We start from the raw sequence: 16,849 nt of genomic DNA, 5'->3' as shown, positions 1-16,849 counted from the left end.
GCGAGTAGTTCTTCTCCAATAAACAGGTGGATTTATCTAGGCTCTGATTTCTTAAAGCAGCAATGCTTACCTACTTACACCCTTACCTCCCTCCACAAATTTTTGGTTCTCAGGGTCTCTAGGACACTCTAGGCTTGTCTGTGCTGGCAGGACCTGGCTGTCTGCCACTCTAGGCTGTGGAGATGTGCTAGTGGCATGGGCTTCTCCCAGGACAAGAGAAAATGTGGTTTTGTGCTGGCAGGTGAAAGGCACAAGCAGCAGTTGTCACTGATCTGGTTATTGCTGTCACTGATTGAGGATACTGCTGCATTCACACTGTGGACTTCACGTAGGATGGAGGAGGGTGATTTTGTAAGAAAGGTGACAAAAGGCCTGTCAGCTACTGAAAAAAGCAAAAGGGGTCATTTTGGTCAAGGTAGAGCTGGTATAAGGAGGAAGAAGATCTTCAGCTGTTACCCACCCAACAGCACAGGGACAGTGACTAGAGGAAGACAATACCACATCAGGATTTGCCATCAGCATCCCCCAGACTTTCTGGGATTAAAAGGTTTTTGGCTATAGCTACCCACTCTTCCGGTATCCAGATGGGTTCTGAGCTGCACTAGGCTGTCTAGCCCATGGCATCATAGAAACGACAGTTCTCTTAGAGAAAAGAGATAAAGAGACTGGCTGTGCCCAGGATGCTTCCCCTTCTTTCTACGGCGGGCAGTCTGTCTTTGTTTTAACAGTTGTAAAAGGGAAGCGTAGAGGCAAATTCTTCTTTCTATGAGAACAGAGTGTACACAGAGAGCCAGGGGCCACTCCAGCCAGCAGAGCTCAGTAGTGACACACACACACACACACACACACACACACATCTTGTTTTTCCCAGGTAGGACAGCAGCCAGATGCATGGAGCTGTGATCTAGAGCCATGATTCTGGAGCCATGTCTCTGGATGTTTACCCAGGGACATATGCTGAGCTAATCCACATACAGGACCTGCTCACCTGCACAAAGCCCTGCTACTTGCTGGTAGCATATGCCTGCGCACACGCGTGGAGCTGTGCGCACCTAACCCATGCACTCCAGCACATGTGTGTACGGAGCTGTGCGCATCAAGGTGTGCAGTGTCATACACATCACTACGTGCATATCCCACATAGGGCTGTGCTCACACGTGCCGAGCCTGTGCACACTCACAAGCACAGACCTTTTCACAACTGAGAGGATGTAATTTAACACATGTGCTCACAGCAGTGCATGCAGTACATGCACACGTCAGCATATCTGTGTGCATAGTGCTGTGCATGCTAGCATACCTGTACACTGTGCAAAGCGGGACGTGTACACTTACATCTGGGCAAACCAGAAAACACACATGCACACTGACACACATGCATGTCTTAACTCTTGTATGTGCACACAGAGCGGTGCACACTGGCACATACAGACACATCGCATGCAGACACGCACCCTGGCACACACATGCACAGACTCACACACACACATAGCACATACATGCACAAGAACTTCCCAGAGCCCTTCTGGAAAGAGAGTAGTAGGACATCTACTGCCTGCTACCACCCCCTGTCTAGGCAGTATTTCACCCTCCATGTCTTCGGGGTGGAAACAGACAGTGCTGTCTTAAAGGAAAGGTTAAAGAGAGACTGTGCTGGATTCTTGCCTCCTGCCTCTTACCGCAAAGGACAGGAGGACACAAAACTGAGCACTTTTTGCTGTCTTGTCTTTCCTGAGAGCTTGACTAGCACACAAGAGAGAGGATTAGAGGGATTTATTGAGGACCACTGCCAGTTATTTTTGGATATTAGACATGGGCTAAAAGGACAGCATTGCTGTAAGTACTAAATAAATAGTGATCACAGGGGTAAGAAGACTAAAACATACTAACATTAAATGTCACAGATTTCAATGTGCTGCAATGAGAACTTGTTCTAAACTATTTTTTTTCAAAAATTGCCTATAGTTGGAAACTGAGAATGACTAAGAATTATGTTTTGTTTCTTGCAACCTGAGTACTTTTTTATCAGTAGTCTTTGATAAATGTACCTTTGGCTTACACACATAAATGCCTTTATGTCTGTATGTTGTAGACACAGGGTTTGTTTTTTTTTACTGTTTATGTATGAAGAAGGTTCACAATAAAATATCGAGATGGGTAATAGGAGAATTTAATCCTGAATCAGATGTCTCTTTGAAAGATTGATTTTTATCTGAGGAATTCTGTGATACTTCTGTTTTGTCCCTAACCTCCTACCAATTTTAAGAATGTGCTAGTTAGATTTTAATATTAAGTATACATTTAACTTTTGTAGCTATAGATGGATAAAAAAACAAAACTGCTGGTATTTTTGATTGTAATTTCACATTTAATTCAGGTTATTTCTTGGAGTTTTTTCCCCACGAAGGGGAAGCTATAATGTCTAAATGCTGCTGTGCTTGAAAATTTACTTCATAAACTACTGTTGGGTCCTCATCAGACAGTGTTGTGATCCTTCTACTCCTTTGTATTCTTACCCTGATTGATAAGGAATATGGGTCATGAATCTTAGCGTAGAGGGGTTTTACTTCTTTAATACTTCTACTTTTCTTCCTAGACATCTTGAACAGAGGGCTTTAGAGGTCTAGAGGAGTTTGATGAATTATGGACTCCGGCTTTTGTCTTTAAAATAAACCAAAATTTCAGAATCTGAAAGATTTCTTTGTGGTCAAAAGAAACAATTCTTTGGTCATGGGCACATTGCATTCTAAACCGATAGATTTGTAAATTAAAAATGGTAACACAGTTGTAAGTTGCTTCATTTCTGCAGCCAGGGAGGCATGGTGTTTTTGTTTCTTCCTACATTGCCTCTAATTCTTAGTTAACTTCATTAGCGAAGGACCCCTTCATAGTCAGGGACATGACTGTTCATAATTTTAGCATTTTTTATGTGCTTGTAAAAACAATACTGATGGAGAAATAACAGTTCAGTACCTTCAGTGCTAAAATCAGACAAAAAGATTCATGAGATAACCACTTGATAACCAACCTTATTTTTCTTAACTTAGATTTTAATTTAAAGGAAAATTTATGTGGTGATTTCACATTAGAAAAGAGATTTTGGTTGTAAGAGTGATTAAAGTTGAAAAGGAAGAAATAAGGGAGGTATATACTTAAAAAGGTAAAATATCTAGATTTGCCATCTTTAACTTCTACGCACTTCTTAATATTTCTTTTTTCAGATTAACCCATATTTGTTTGGCATTCTTATATATGTTTGATGTTTATTACAAGAAGGATGTGGAAGGAGGTATGAGTGGGAGAACATGCCAGAGCTATAATCAGGAGACTGCAAAGAATTCAGATTTTTATTTTATTAGTGAATAAGTGGATTTCTTTGTATTCTTTGAAAGCAAGGAAAAACACAGGGTTTGACAATCTTGCCAGACCTCCCCCCTCTGTGATAGAACTGTGTGTACTGCTGAAATTCTTGATATCTGCATTGAGCTAACAGTGTATCCAAGAAAAAGATACCTTTGTGTGCATGCTCATCTATTTACAACTCTCTCCAGATGGGTCATGGCCCTGGGCCCTTTGCTCAGTGTGAGGCTGGAGTTGGTACTGTTGCCTTACTTGAAAATAGATTAATTCATTCTCAGTTTCATAGGTAGAGGTTTTTAAGCAATCTGATATTTAAGAGATTTTTCTTGTTTGGTTGGTTTTTTTTAGGATTTGTTTTTAATATTGATGTGAATGAGAAGGTTATTCATGTTTCCTGTAAAATACAAAATACCTGCAGAGGATGAGAGACAATAATGTTCTCTCCCTGCATGGTTTAATAAAATTTCCTCTGAAGGTTGGGGAACTTCTGTGTTAGCAACTTAAAAGTGCCTACTTTTCATCAGTGATGCACGAGTGCTCACGTTCAATACACCTAAAAGTTGAAGCCAGTGTATAACAGATATTCATATTCCTTTTCCACTATCAAACTTCTGTGTTATATATTTGAGACATTTCTGAAACTACTTACTGCAAAGCAGTGGTTCAACTGTGGCATAAATACTAACATTTGGTGTCACTAAGACCTTCTAAGTTTTGATCTGAATTTGAGGTTTTGTCAAGAGTTCAGCTTTTGAAATTTCATCATAAACAATAATCATAGTTGACCCTGTGTGTGGGGTAAGTACAGTAGTGGAAAAGTGAAAGTTTGGCAGTATCAGCAGCATCATGATGGAAGTCTTTTTGCCTAGTAAATATTGGAAAACTAAGTTATGTGTGCTAGTGAAAATTAAATGTAATCTCTGGTTTCTTTTATCAGTAACTGAACCCCTCCTGAATATAGCTATTTCAATGAAAAAACAGATTTAATTTAGCGGGCTTACAGTGAAGTACATGTATAAACTGAGGCTGATGTGAACAAAATTAATGGTGATACTGCTTCAAAGTTACCTCTATTTAATTTCTTCCTGTTTCAGATTTGTACTATGGTGGAGAAGCTTTCTCTGTAGAGCAGCCACAGTCTTTCACTTGTCCTTATTGTGGGAAAATGGGTTATACGGAAACATCTCTTCAAGAACATGTTACTTCTGAGCATGCAGAAACATCAACAGAAGTGGTAAGAAGGCTCAGAACCTGCTTCAATGGTGGAAATATATTTTAAATCGTCTCATTTCTGAAATGCTGTCTTCCTGTTCTTTCTTGAAGCATGTATTCATTTAAATGCCTTGTCCAAAGAGAGGATACCTACATTTGAGAATTACATCAAAATTCTTCTATGATTGTCGGGTATCATGATATGAGCTTGTTTCCTTTTTTTGTTTGTTGTCCTGATACAAAGTCTACCATGTTTAGGATATTGTTCTACCCTAAGACAAAATTTAGAAAGTTGTCACAGTTATTCTGTTTAGTTATGTCTCCTTTTTCACAACTAGTATGTAATTGTTCTGCAAGCTTGCAGCTATGCTGGTCTTTTGTAACTGTAAGAGAGAGGAAGACATGCAGATAGTTTGTTGTGTTTTGTAATAGCTTTTTAAATGGACTTCTTATTTTATGCAATGAAATTCTACAATTGTTTTAAAACTACTCTTGTCAAAGGAGGTGGTTTTCCCCCATCCCTAACTATTAGGACATTAAATGTGGTTTAAAATGCACTTCTTAAACAACAGAAATACTTTAATTGGAGATGCTGACTCTCACTATCTTGATTGACCTTGGGAATAGGAAAAACTGGGTTGGCAGTTTAGCAGAGTGACATGGAGCATGCTGTTCTGTGGTTAACTGTTTTACCCTAGACTCCTAGGAAGAAAGTGATGCTTGATGTGGATTACTCATCATTAATACATTATGTGAAATTAGTTATAAATAGATTATCTATTCTAATCTTCTAGTTTTCTTAATTTTGAAAGAATTCTGTGGAAGAAAATGAATGACTCTTCAAACCTAATAAGGAACTTGGGTGAAGAGGTGATGTGGAAGGGTGTTTGTTCACCTTTTTGGGTGAAGAAACACCCTTCAAAGGTATTATGATCTTTCTTAAAAACACAGGAAGTGTTTATTTCACAATCATTGCACTGTGTTGTATTTTTTAACTCAGTGGCATGCTGCAATTTTTGCAGTCTCTCTGAGTTTTTCTTAAACTTTACTTAAACTTTCAAACATAGCATCAGCTGTTGAAAGTTCTGCATTTGGATGACTTTATTTTTTTGGGTGGCTTGGTATTGCAGTTCTGATTTGTACCACTTGATGTCAGTGATATATTCCTAACACTGAGTGTTCACAGATCCCAGGTTTTTAAATTTGACATGCCCTTGTTTGCAGTTGGGACTTCTAGAACCCCACACATAAAGCCTAAATTTGTGATTCTTGACAGCTGCTCTTCTGAAATCCTGAAAGAGTTATATGTGTAAAAAAAAAAGATCCCCTTAAATTTTTCTTTTTATGCATCAGTCTGCAACAGTGCTGTATCACTGTTCCAAACAATGATAAAGGGCAATATTTTAGCCCTTGAATATGATTGTTACTGTTTGTGCCAAGTTTTGAATCTGGCATTTGTGATAAATGTTTAGTGTGCATGCACATAAAATTGTTTGGGTACTGTACCCTTATTGGGACAGTGAAGGGCTACAAGACTAATAAAGAAAATATTATGAATTCTAAATGTTTGTGGTTATAGGCTTTCAGACAATTACGTATGTTTAGATACTGAGCTTATAGTTGTTTGAGTATCACCTTCTGAAGACGTGTTTTATTTTAGACATGTATTTTTAGGGATAAAAGGAAACTTTACAGGGACAGAATAATTTATATTTTAAGGGCATTTTGCCCCCAGTTATTCAAAGAGTAAATAAAATAATTTTTCATCTGATAAATTTTACCATTTTATGTTCAGAGCGGTGCAGGTAAGTTTACTTTTCTGCTGGTTTTTTCTCAGATGTAGGCATTGACAAGTACAGCAGTAATAGGTATCTGCAGGCAGGAATCACAGTCTGAATGAGATTGAAAGGGACCTCTGAAGATTATCTTGAGCAGGACCATGTACAGCTGGTTGTTCAGGACCATATCCATGCAGTTCCTTAATAGTGACTCCACATTTAACTCTCTGGGTAACTTGTGCCACTGGTCGGTGATCCTCTCAGTGAAAAATTTTTCTGTGGTTCCTGATGTTTATGAGAACATTCCTGCATTTGAATTTATGCCCACTGTCTCTCATCCTGTCACTCCATGGCTCCATCATCCTTTCAGGTTCTCTTCAGGTGTTCATGGACATTACTAAGGTCTGTACCCCATTACCCTACCCTTCTCCAGGCTGAACATTTCCATCTTTCTCACCCTTTCCTTCCTCCTTTTACTGAGCTTTTTTCAGTGTGTGCATGTGTGAAGCTGCAAACTGGGAACAGGTGCTGAGTTAAGGCAAAGGATCACAGTCCTTGACCTGCTGGCAGCTCTCTGTTCAGTCTAGCCCAAAACACCACTGGCTTTCTTTGCCACAAGAGCACACTGCTGGCCCATGGTCCACCAGGACCCCAGGTCCTTTGCTGCAAAGCTGTGTTCTGTATGACTGGCCTCCAGTATGTGCTGGTTCCTGGGCCTATTCCTGCCCAGGTGCAAGACATTGTAGTTCCCCTTTTTCTTCAGTTTTTTAAGGTCACTCTATATGGCTGCACAGCTTCCTAGCGTATCAACCACTTCTCCTAGTGTTGTGTAATCACCGGAGTTCCCACTGATCACACTCTGAGCCCATCCACTGAGACAGTTCTCACTCCACCTCACACTCTGCTTATCCAGCCTGAGCATCAACAATTTATCTTTGAGCATCCTGTGAGAGGCAGTGTCAGTGGTCTTACTTGAACTCCAGGTAGGCAATTTCCCCTACTCTTCAGTCATCTACCAACCCAGACACTTGAGCACTGAAGTTTATGAAGTTGGTGAAGCGTGATGTGAAGCCAGTGCTGACTGCTGTTGATTATTTTCTTGTCTTTAATAGTGCCTAAAAATAGTTAACAATAGTTTCCTCACTTTCCCAGGATCAGAGCAAGATGTAGTTCCAGATGTAGGTCAGACCTGCCTGTAGTTCCCTAGGTCCTCCTCTTACTTGGCTGTCTTTAAGATAGGAGTGACATTTTCTTTGCTCCAGTCCTCAGGCACCTCAACCAGTCACCATGATAGTTCAGAGACTGAGAAGAGGCTCATAAGGGCATCTGCCAGCTCTCTCAGCACCTCTTGGTGCATCACACCCATCACGTCCAGGGTTTAAGTGTTCCAGTTCATGTAAGTATTCTGCAGAGTAATCCTCTTCCAACAGGGGAATGTCTTCAGTACTCCAGACTTTACCCCTGCTCTCTGAGGCCTGGAGTTGCTAAAGGCCAGTCTTGCCAGTAAAGACCATAGCATTGGAGGTATTCAGTACTTCAATCTCTTCTGTGTCCTGTGTCACTAGGCTTCACATCTTTTGAGCAATGGGCCCACATTTTCCCTAGTTACCTTTTGATTTCCTATGCACTTCTAGAAGATCTGCTTGTTACCTTTTTCGTTACTTGCCCGATTCAGTTCCATTTGGACTTTAGCTTTGCTTACGTTGCCCTGTGATGCTCAGGTAATGCTTATGATAGGCTATACTATGGCTTACCCTCAGAGGGTGGCCTCTGGTGGGTTTTTTTGGGTTTTGGTTTTTTGGTTTGGTTGGTTTTTCTTGGTTTTTTGTGTTTTAATTTGTCCAGGAGTATCTTGATCATCCATGTAGGCCTCCTGGCATTTTTGCTTAACTTCACGTTCAGTGGAATGGAGAACTCTTGAGTTTGTGGGGGGAATGATCTTTCAGTATTACTGGGCTTTCTTGGGGCCCATTTACTCTTCAGGGTCATACACCATGGGACTCCTCTGAGCAGGTATTTTGAGAGGCCAAAGTTTGCTTTGCTGAGGTTCAGGGTCATGAGCTTGGTTTTGATCTTCTCCCTGCCCTCAGGATCTCAAACTACGCTATGTCAAGGTCAGCCAAGGCTTTCTTTGACCCTCACATCCCGACTGAGCCCCTTCTTGTTGGTAATTTTGAAGTCCCGTATAGCACCTCTCCTCATGTGCTCCTTTGTCACTTGGAGGAGGAAGTTACCCTGAGAGCACTCTAGGAGCCTCTTGGATTGCAATTGCACTGTGTTGTCCTTCCAAGAGATACCAGAGTGGTTGAAGACCTCCAGGAGGATCAGGTCCTGCAAGTGTGAGGCAGCTGTTCTATGTCTCTAGAGGGCCTGATCTGTTTGTTCCTCATGGTCAGGAGGCCTGTAGTAGATATGCCCTATAACATCCCTTTTGCATGTTCTCTTCTTAATTCCAACATGTAAGATTTCCATCAGGTCAGATAGTGCTTTTAATGCACCCCAGCTGCTCTCTCTCACTTAAAGGGCAAAGTGGGAGAGCAGCTGGGGTGCACTCTTACTGTTCAAAGAGCCCTTTTCCTCTTCTAAAGAACCAGTATTTCTTCACCCATATAATATTTACAGACAATGGTTAGAGTTGTAAGGCAGATGAATGTGGGAGTCAGTATGGTGATTGTTTTTGTAGCTGTTGAAGTTTCAAGTTAGTTGGACTGGTCCAGATAAAATGCAGTGCTCAACTGGAAGTCTGCTAGCATTGTAAATAAAAACAGATTTCATAGACTTCACAAAATGTCATCTCTTGCTTCATAACAGAGATGCTAATTTTCTGCTATTAACTTTGCACTGCAGCAGCTTTCTCACCTTCGGGAAGGAAGTAACTAGGCTCCTTGTAGATGAATTGCAAGCACTGTTGTTGATAGTTCAGTGGTAAAACTGGGGAGAGCTTTTTCTTGCAGTAATGAAATGGACAATCTGAACAGTCTCAATGTCCCTGTTCATTCTGTAAGATTCCAGTGACTCTTGTTGAGGTTACAGAAGTGCTGTCACTTAAAGTGGTTACTTTGTATGTAAATTGGGAAGTAGTGGTAATACCAGCGAAGTTGTGGAAAGTGGCAGATGTTCTGTGAGTGGGGTTGACTTAGGCCTTTAGAGTCATCACTCTGGGCTGCATGATGATTTCTTAATACAAATGCTCTTAAATTCAAAAGACATTTCTGACATTTGCCTTTCGTCTGCACTATTTTTTCAGGCATGTTATAATTAACAATGACTTCTAGCTGTGTCACGCTTAATCAGTGATCCAGCAGTCTCCGTTGTGACTCTGTCAGAGCTTGTGCTTAACTAAATTGTTGCTTGTGCATGACAGTATTTGAGTAACTTTCCCTAGTCGAGAGTTCTTGAAAGTTTATTTAATGTCTGGAATTAGGGTTGGGATACTTTGATTTCTTCTTACTCAGCATTCATTATAATCTTTTCTTAACTGATGTTTTTCTGAGGTCTGAGTATATTCACAAATATGTGCAGTTCATAACATCTTTGTCATGTTAACAAAAAACTTTCTGGTGATTTTCTGCTTTCAGGAGTGGATTGTTCTTCTTAGTTTGGGTTGCTGCTTCCTCAGAGTAGCTTAAATAAAAGATTGCTTTGAAGGTCTTGCATTCTCTTGATATGAGAAGATTAAGCAGCTGTAATGAAGTTTAGGGAATTCAGAACTATCTGTCCAATACACATCCATTTCTATATCTCTACAGGGTAGCTTTGATATGTTGGCATATATGAGTTTTTATTATATTAAGTTGTGACAAGATATGTTCTGTAGTGCACTTGCTTGGCATCTGTAGTGGTGAAAAATCTGTGGAGAGAAGTGCTGAATATTGAAAATAAAAGGGGACGACTTGTAGCAAAGAGCTTTTAAAATGCCTGGTTTTCTTTTCAGAGCTGGCCACTAAAATTAAACTGGAATTAGATGCAACAGTTCCTGTTAGAAGCAGCTGAGATTTTACAGTAAACTTATTTCAAGACCTTGTTCTCACCTCCATGAAAGTACAACACATGTGCTCTTTTATAGAGGTGTTCTTAATGCCCAGGGTCTACATTCAATAGCTTAAGTATACACATGAAAAATAAAAGAAAAATGGAAGATGCTGTTTGTGGAGTCATTCAAAGAACAAGTCATAATTGTGACAGTGGTGATGTTTGCCTGCTTCTTTAACTGTACTTCGGTTTAAAAAACAAAACAAACAAAACCTGCCAACCAAAAAACTATGAAGTGCTGGGGGGGGAAACCCCCAAAACTGAAGAGAGACGTCAGTACCTGCTCTCAAAGTAGTGTTGCAGAGAGGGATGTGGAAACCAGGCCTTCTCCGCCAAACCTACACTGCCTGAGTGGGATGGTCTCAGCTTGATACTTAGCAAATATGGGCAGTTTCATTCTGATTCCTCTGCTGGGATGAGTGTCAAGCAGGCAAATAGCATTCCTCTATGATTCAACTCTACTGTCTGTGGCAGAATTGGCATGCAAAACCACTAACTTTCAAGAATTTGCAAATTGATTTTAGGAATCCTAGCTCTGGTTTTCTGAAATCCATAGTATTCTGAAATTCATAAAGTAAAAGATGACTGAATTAATGTCTACTTCTGTAATTTTTCTGAGTCTGTTGAATATGTTGATATCCAGGTGTTTGTGAATACCAAAATGTTAATTTAAAGCGTAAGAGCCAATATTTAATGATGGACTTGATACAAGTTCTGTTTCTTGTAATATTTATAAAGTTGGGGTTTTTCCTTGCTTTGTCATTTCAGATTTGTCCAATATGTGCAGCATTGCCTGGAGGGGATCCGAATCACGTAACAGATGACTTTGCAGCTCATCTTACACTGGAACACAGAGCTCCTAGAGATTTAATATCCTTTTCAATTTGAGGCAAAGACGCTAGACTTGTTTCACCTGGTAGTCACAGTGACTTGGTTTGATTTTTATGTGACACAAAGGGTCATATTCTGGATTTCCTGGAACTTAGGTTGATAAAGATATGTATGTCAAAAATAAAAAGGTTTGTCTCCTGGTTTAAAAAAGTGTAGCTGTCAGACTGTGCACAGGCTTGTAGGTATACTTGACTGTGTTTGTTGCTCTAACAACAGAAACATTTAAAGGATTTTGACATACAGAGGTTTATTCTACTTGCAGTGTTTTATCCTGCCTCATGATTACTCTCGGTGCTGTTTTACATATCAAGATTTAGTGCTGTTTATATTTATGCTTGAAGATGATTCAAGCATAGCTGCTTGTAACAAAAGATTGGAAAGTTAACTACTTTCGACACAATCTTTTAATAATTTAATTTTGTAGTGTTACTGAAATTTTGTAATACCATTCAGGAAACCTTCAGATTTTCTGGGAAATAGGATGTTGTCCTTCACTTACCTTAGCAGCCAGTTACAGAATTTAATCTGTGCTTGACAGCTGAATAGCTGGAACCATTGGGATTTTTTCGTTGGTGTTATAGGAATATTTGTCTCCTTTTAAATTTTTTTTTGCTCCCTCAGATTAACTGATAAAATATCTTTTGGCTTGGGCTTTTATTTAATGACATGCAAGCTATCTAGCATCCCTACAATAAGTAATTTCTGAATTATTTATTTGTGTCTCATTTAAACAAACAGAAAAAAAGACTGCATTATAACTTTGATAGTGGCTTTTTTGTTCAGAGATTTTTTAAAAGGAATAAAGAATAAGGTAAGCTCAAGCAGTTGGGGGAAAAAATATCCAAGCCCTATCAAACAGAGTTAATTACAGTAATAGAAGGGAAACAGCATTTGTGGTGATGGCTCCACTTCAGTTATGATTGTATTTGATTGTGTTTAAGTATGTTAGTATTAGCATGGCTTAAGGTCAGAACAGACTAAACGCACACGTTAATTGGCTCAGTTAAAGGAGTTAGGGTGTAGATTGGCTCTGTGAAAGGTGGATGATGAAAAAGTGACACAAAAACGAGTACAAAGTCAGGTGAAAGCAGTTACCTGTACGTGGCTTTCTCAGGGATAGGAGTAGAGCACTCCTGTAGAGTAGAGCACTGGGGAGGAGCAGGGTGCTGAAGACAGTGGCTCTGACCGTGGGAGCTTGATCCCAGGTGTCCCTGTGGTCCTTAGGAGCCAGGAGTCATGCCATCCTCCCTTTCTGGAGGAGTAGGATAAGATTGATGAGAGGGGAATATCTTCCAGACCACTGGATCTTCCCTGACCTTCAGACAGCCTTGAAGTGTTGCTTGATGGCTGATGTAATTTGTTTCATTTTAGTTCTGCTCATTGTACCAACTCTGATATTTTCATAGCACCTGCCTAATTAGGCTTTTTCTAACAAGAATTACATAACTATGTAGCAGTGTGCCAAAGTTCTAAGTGTGGGCTTCCAACATTGTCTTAACTGTAAGGTGGGAAATTTACATTTTCCCAGCTACAGAATGAAATTAATTTCTTACTGAAATGCACAAGATACTTGATTAGAATTCAGGCTACTGCTGCATTTTCTCCCTCCTACCAGCTGACTTTTACTTAGGGAATGTTTGAGCCAGAAAAGACAATTTTTTTTTTTTTCAAATACAGAGTAAGGTTTCAGTCATCCCAGAATGGATCTGTTTTGGAAATACAATGCCCGTGATTAAAGATTATGCCGGTAGAATTTCCTGCTTGTACTTGTTGTGTTGGTGCCAGTGTTGTAAAATTTCCAAAATCTGGTAAGAAGTGTCTTGAAGTGATTATTTGACGTTGGTCTCTACATCATATCTAGCAGCAGAGAGATTTAAGGCAGGGAAAAAAGGAAGAGAACATGGCCTTTTTCACTCAGGGTCTGGCAGTGTAGAAAATAAGAGCCATGACTCTCTGATACATCATTATGTTGCTGAATATGAAGTTGAAGCTGTACAGAACAATTTTCCGTGCCCTGTGAAGGAAAATTGCCTTCATGTACAAAAAGGAGATAGAGAAGGCTTTGGCTTGCACTTTTTCTGGAGTAAAACTTTATTTTGCAGTTTGAGGTAAGCTTTTACTCTTGGATTTGCTACAATTCTGAGGGGTGGCCTTATCCACCAGGTATTAATTAGACATTTTGGTTAATTTTGCTTTTTGGGTTTTTTTCCTAAATTTTGTCCCAAAACACTGCATGTGTTTCTTAGTACAAAACTTGTGCAGCTATTGCAAGGTGTGTCATTTATTCCTACAGTCTGTGGACAACTCTTTAAAACCCAGTTTCTTTCTTTAGCAGAAAAAATTTTGCAAATTCATGAAATACATCTTTTCAGCATTAATCATACAAATAGTTCTCACATGACTATTCAGTTTAAATGTTTTGTCACAAGGCAATGTTTGCAAAGTCTTTTCTTACTCTAGCATAGTTCATAGTTGGTAAGACTCAAGTGCATGGTTAGCTGATATGTGAAGAATTACATTTATCTCAAAACACTTTAAAAGCCGTGATTGGGAAAGTTACCCCAGAGTCCTGTGTCTGCTTGAAAAATACCCAGATACTGTCCTGTTTTAACATGATTAGTTATGAAAAGCTTGTCAAACTACAGAGGGTCTATAGTCATCTAATTTAGCAACTCACCTCCAGCAGCACCCAAAATTGACACACTCAGAGGTGCAAGGTGTTCTGTGCTAGGCAAGTTTTTCTTTTAATCTAGATGTTAAGTTTTACATTGTAGCATAACTAACAGTTTTGAAAGAAGGAAGCATTCTGTAAACTCTTCTTGTAATGGCCAGAAGTTCTCTCTTGTCATGGGAAGTCAAGTCATTCCTTTCAGTCTTAAATTCTGGACTTCCATGATATCCTGAGGTTCTGCACCATAACTGTGATTTATGAAAAGTACACTGGACACTACCCTTACACAGAAATTGATACCATATGAGTGGTAACCATACTATTGTAAAAATAAAAAAACATAGGAAATGCACATTTAAGCTAAACTGTAATAACACTAAAATAAAATAATAAAGCCTAGGCTATTTCATTTTTCACCAGTGAGTGATACTAGTGGTTTTTAGGAAGAAGCCTTATCTAGACTGTCCTGGAAAAATGAATGTTAACAAATTTATGACAAAAATAATCTTTATTTAAGTTTGTTAATTACTTCAAAATTTATAAGAGAAATACAAATACACAAAATACAAGCATCTGATAGGGAGAAGTGTGGGAAAAAGAGAAGATGAAAAGCATCATTATATCACTGGAATTAGTGATATTTTGTTGGCTGTAAGAAGAAAGGTGAAACAAAGGGCTGTGATAGATGTGCTGAATACTCCAGAAACCTACATTTTCCTAAGGACTGAAGTCCTTAGGACTTCCACCCTTTCTTGGATAAAAGCATGAAGTACAGAAGTCAAAAGGAATTTGGTAATTATTCTGATAGGAATTGCAGTAAATGTTTTTATTGTTTTTGATAGTTAATCTAAGAATTGGGAAGAGAGAATTGAAATCCCTGTCTCTGTAGTAAGCTTGGCGGAACATGGATTTATGTGGGTTTTCAAAGAAAAGTTTGATTAGAAAAAAAATTAACAGATTAGTAAGTCTAACCTAAAGTTTGATTAGGAAAAAATATTACCAGATCAGCAAGATCACTGTAGCAGAGCTACAGTGTACCTTAGATTTGCTTCAGAAGTTTAATCATTACTCTATGAATCAAGAACAGCATACCTGAGTATTTGACCCATCAAATGTCCTTTAATGGTCATTTAACACCCAGTGCCAAACAGTTCTGTTTTCTTAACTTGTCTACGATGAATCCAGTGGCGTTCGGCATGTACGTAGGATGTTCCACCCAGGCCGGGGTTTGGGAGGCCCCCGTGCTCGTAGATCAAACATGCACTTTACTACCAGTTCCCCTGGTGGGCTTTCGTCTTCTCAGAGTTCGTATTCTCCAAGCAATAGAGAAGCCATGGATCCTATAGCTGGTAAGAGCTGTAACCACAAATTTTACTCCACTGTCCTCCTTCCACAGAGGAAGGAGAATGCAAGGTGGCAGCAGCTGCCCTGCTCTGTGTTGCCGTGAAGCTGCACGTACAGGCACAGCATCCCACAGAGTGGGTGAAGAGGGACAGGGTATTCACACTGTCAGCATCAGAAAATCATTAGGCTGTGTCATTAGGATTCCCAGAAATAACTTGTTTGTTGTATTTTTCCTTTGATGTGAAAATAACTTTTCTTTATAATGAAGAAAAAAACAGAGAGTTAAGACAATTCTGAAAACAAATACAGTTTCATCTATGGGGAAATCTAAACATTTTAATGCCATGGTCTTTGACCATACCAATATGTCAGGGAAACCTCAGAATGTCTGCCACAAATCCACCTTTACTTCAGATGGCAAAGGAGACACAGTGCTCAAACTGGAGCTTGCTAGTTTTAGGCAGTGACTTCTTCCGGGAGAAGTAGCCAGCCACCTGGCTTAATGAGGCATTGCCCCTGGAATGGGAGCTGTGGATCCACTGCATTCCTTAATCATGGTCCCCTTCCCACCTCCTGGTGGCTCTGGTGCTCTGCTGGCCTGGTGTGCCCTGATGTAACTCATTAAATTAGCTGTGAAGTAGTAGCCCATCAAGAGAAAAAGTTAAGTGAGGTGGCAGGTGAGTTTGTTCGAAGAGGGAGAATGTTCTTGAAACTTACAGTGTAAGACATGCTTTTTCTTGTGCCAGGGCAGCTGCTTCAGTTCATTTAAAATATGAGGTGACTGCTGAAGTTTGTTTTCAGTCTTGCAGGACCTTCCCACTTACCACTTCACAGTTTCCTCTGAGCATTGCTGATGTTAGTTAAGAAGGGAATTGATGCACTGGAATTTGGGTTGTATTTATTCTGCTATGTAATGCTCATTTAAGATCCTAAATTATAGAAGCTTTCTCTTCTCTGGCAGAGCTTTTATCCCAGCTATCAGGTGTGAGGCGTTCTGCAGGAGGACAGCTCAACTCCTCTGGCCCTTCTGCTTCTCAGTTACAGCAGCTGCAGATGCAACTGCAGTTGGAACGACAGCATGCACAGGCAGCAAGACAGCAACTGGAGACTGCACGCAATGCAACCAGACGCACCAACACGATCAATGTCAACACCACTATGACACAATCTACAACAACAACCAACACATCTAACACAGAAAACAGTCAGCAGACTATCCAGAATTCCCAGTTCCTTCTGACAAGGTAGTTCGTTCCGTGTGTTCACTTGTATTTACCTCTTACAATTTCTGTTTACCTTAGTTCTGGTAGAGATACAGAGAGCGATGAAGTTTACATGTTTGGAGTCAGGCTCATGGCTAGGATGGCATTAATTAACAGAATATTTACCTAGTTTAGAAATTATAATTAAACCCCAGGATTATTTAAAAGAGGATTCACATCCTGTGTCATCCCAGTTCTTCTAAAACACTGACCACTGACCTGGAATAAAAATATTTTCCATATCTCCTCTGCCACACCCTCTGCAAGCATATTTTTATTTGGCTGGTATTGTGAAAGAG

At 39.7% G+C, this 16,849-nt stretch overlaps 1 protein-coding gene across 1 annotated transcript in view; it reads left to right on the top strand.

Moving 5' to 3' along the window:
* Positions 1 to 16,849, top strand: part of KCMF1 (potassium channel modulatory factor 1) — a 42,605-nt gene that overhangs the window by 24,521 nt on the left and 1,235 nt on the right. Inside the window, exons 3-6 of the mRNA XM_039724221.1 lie at positions 4,455 to 4,594; positions 11,151 to 11,252; positions 15,119 to 15,293; positions 16,250 to 16,532. Coding sequence (XP_039580155.1) covers positions 4,455 to 4,594; positions 11,151 to 11,252; positions 15,119 to 15,293; positions 16,250 to 16,532 — 700 coding nt within the window. The remainder of the gene's footprint in view (positions 1 to 4,454; positions 4,595 to 11,150; positions 11,253 to 15,118; positions 15,294 to 16,249; positions 16,533 to 16,849) is intronic.

The sequence above is a fragment of the Passer montanus genome, unplaced genomic scaffold, assembly GCF_014805655.1.
Source record: "Passer montanus isolate IOZ18808 unplaced genomic scaffold, ASM1480565v1 scaffold52, whole genome shotgun sequence".
Classification (NCBI taxonomy): domain Eukaryota; kingdom Metazoa; phylum Chordata; class Aves; order Passeriformes; family Passeridae; genus Passer; species Passer montanus.
This window is presented reverse-complemented; position numbering and strand designations above follow the sequence as displayed.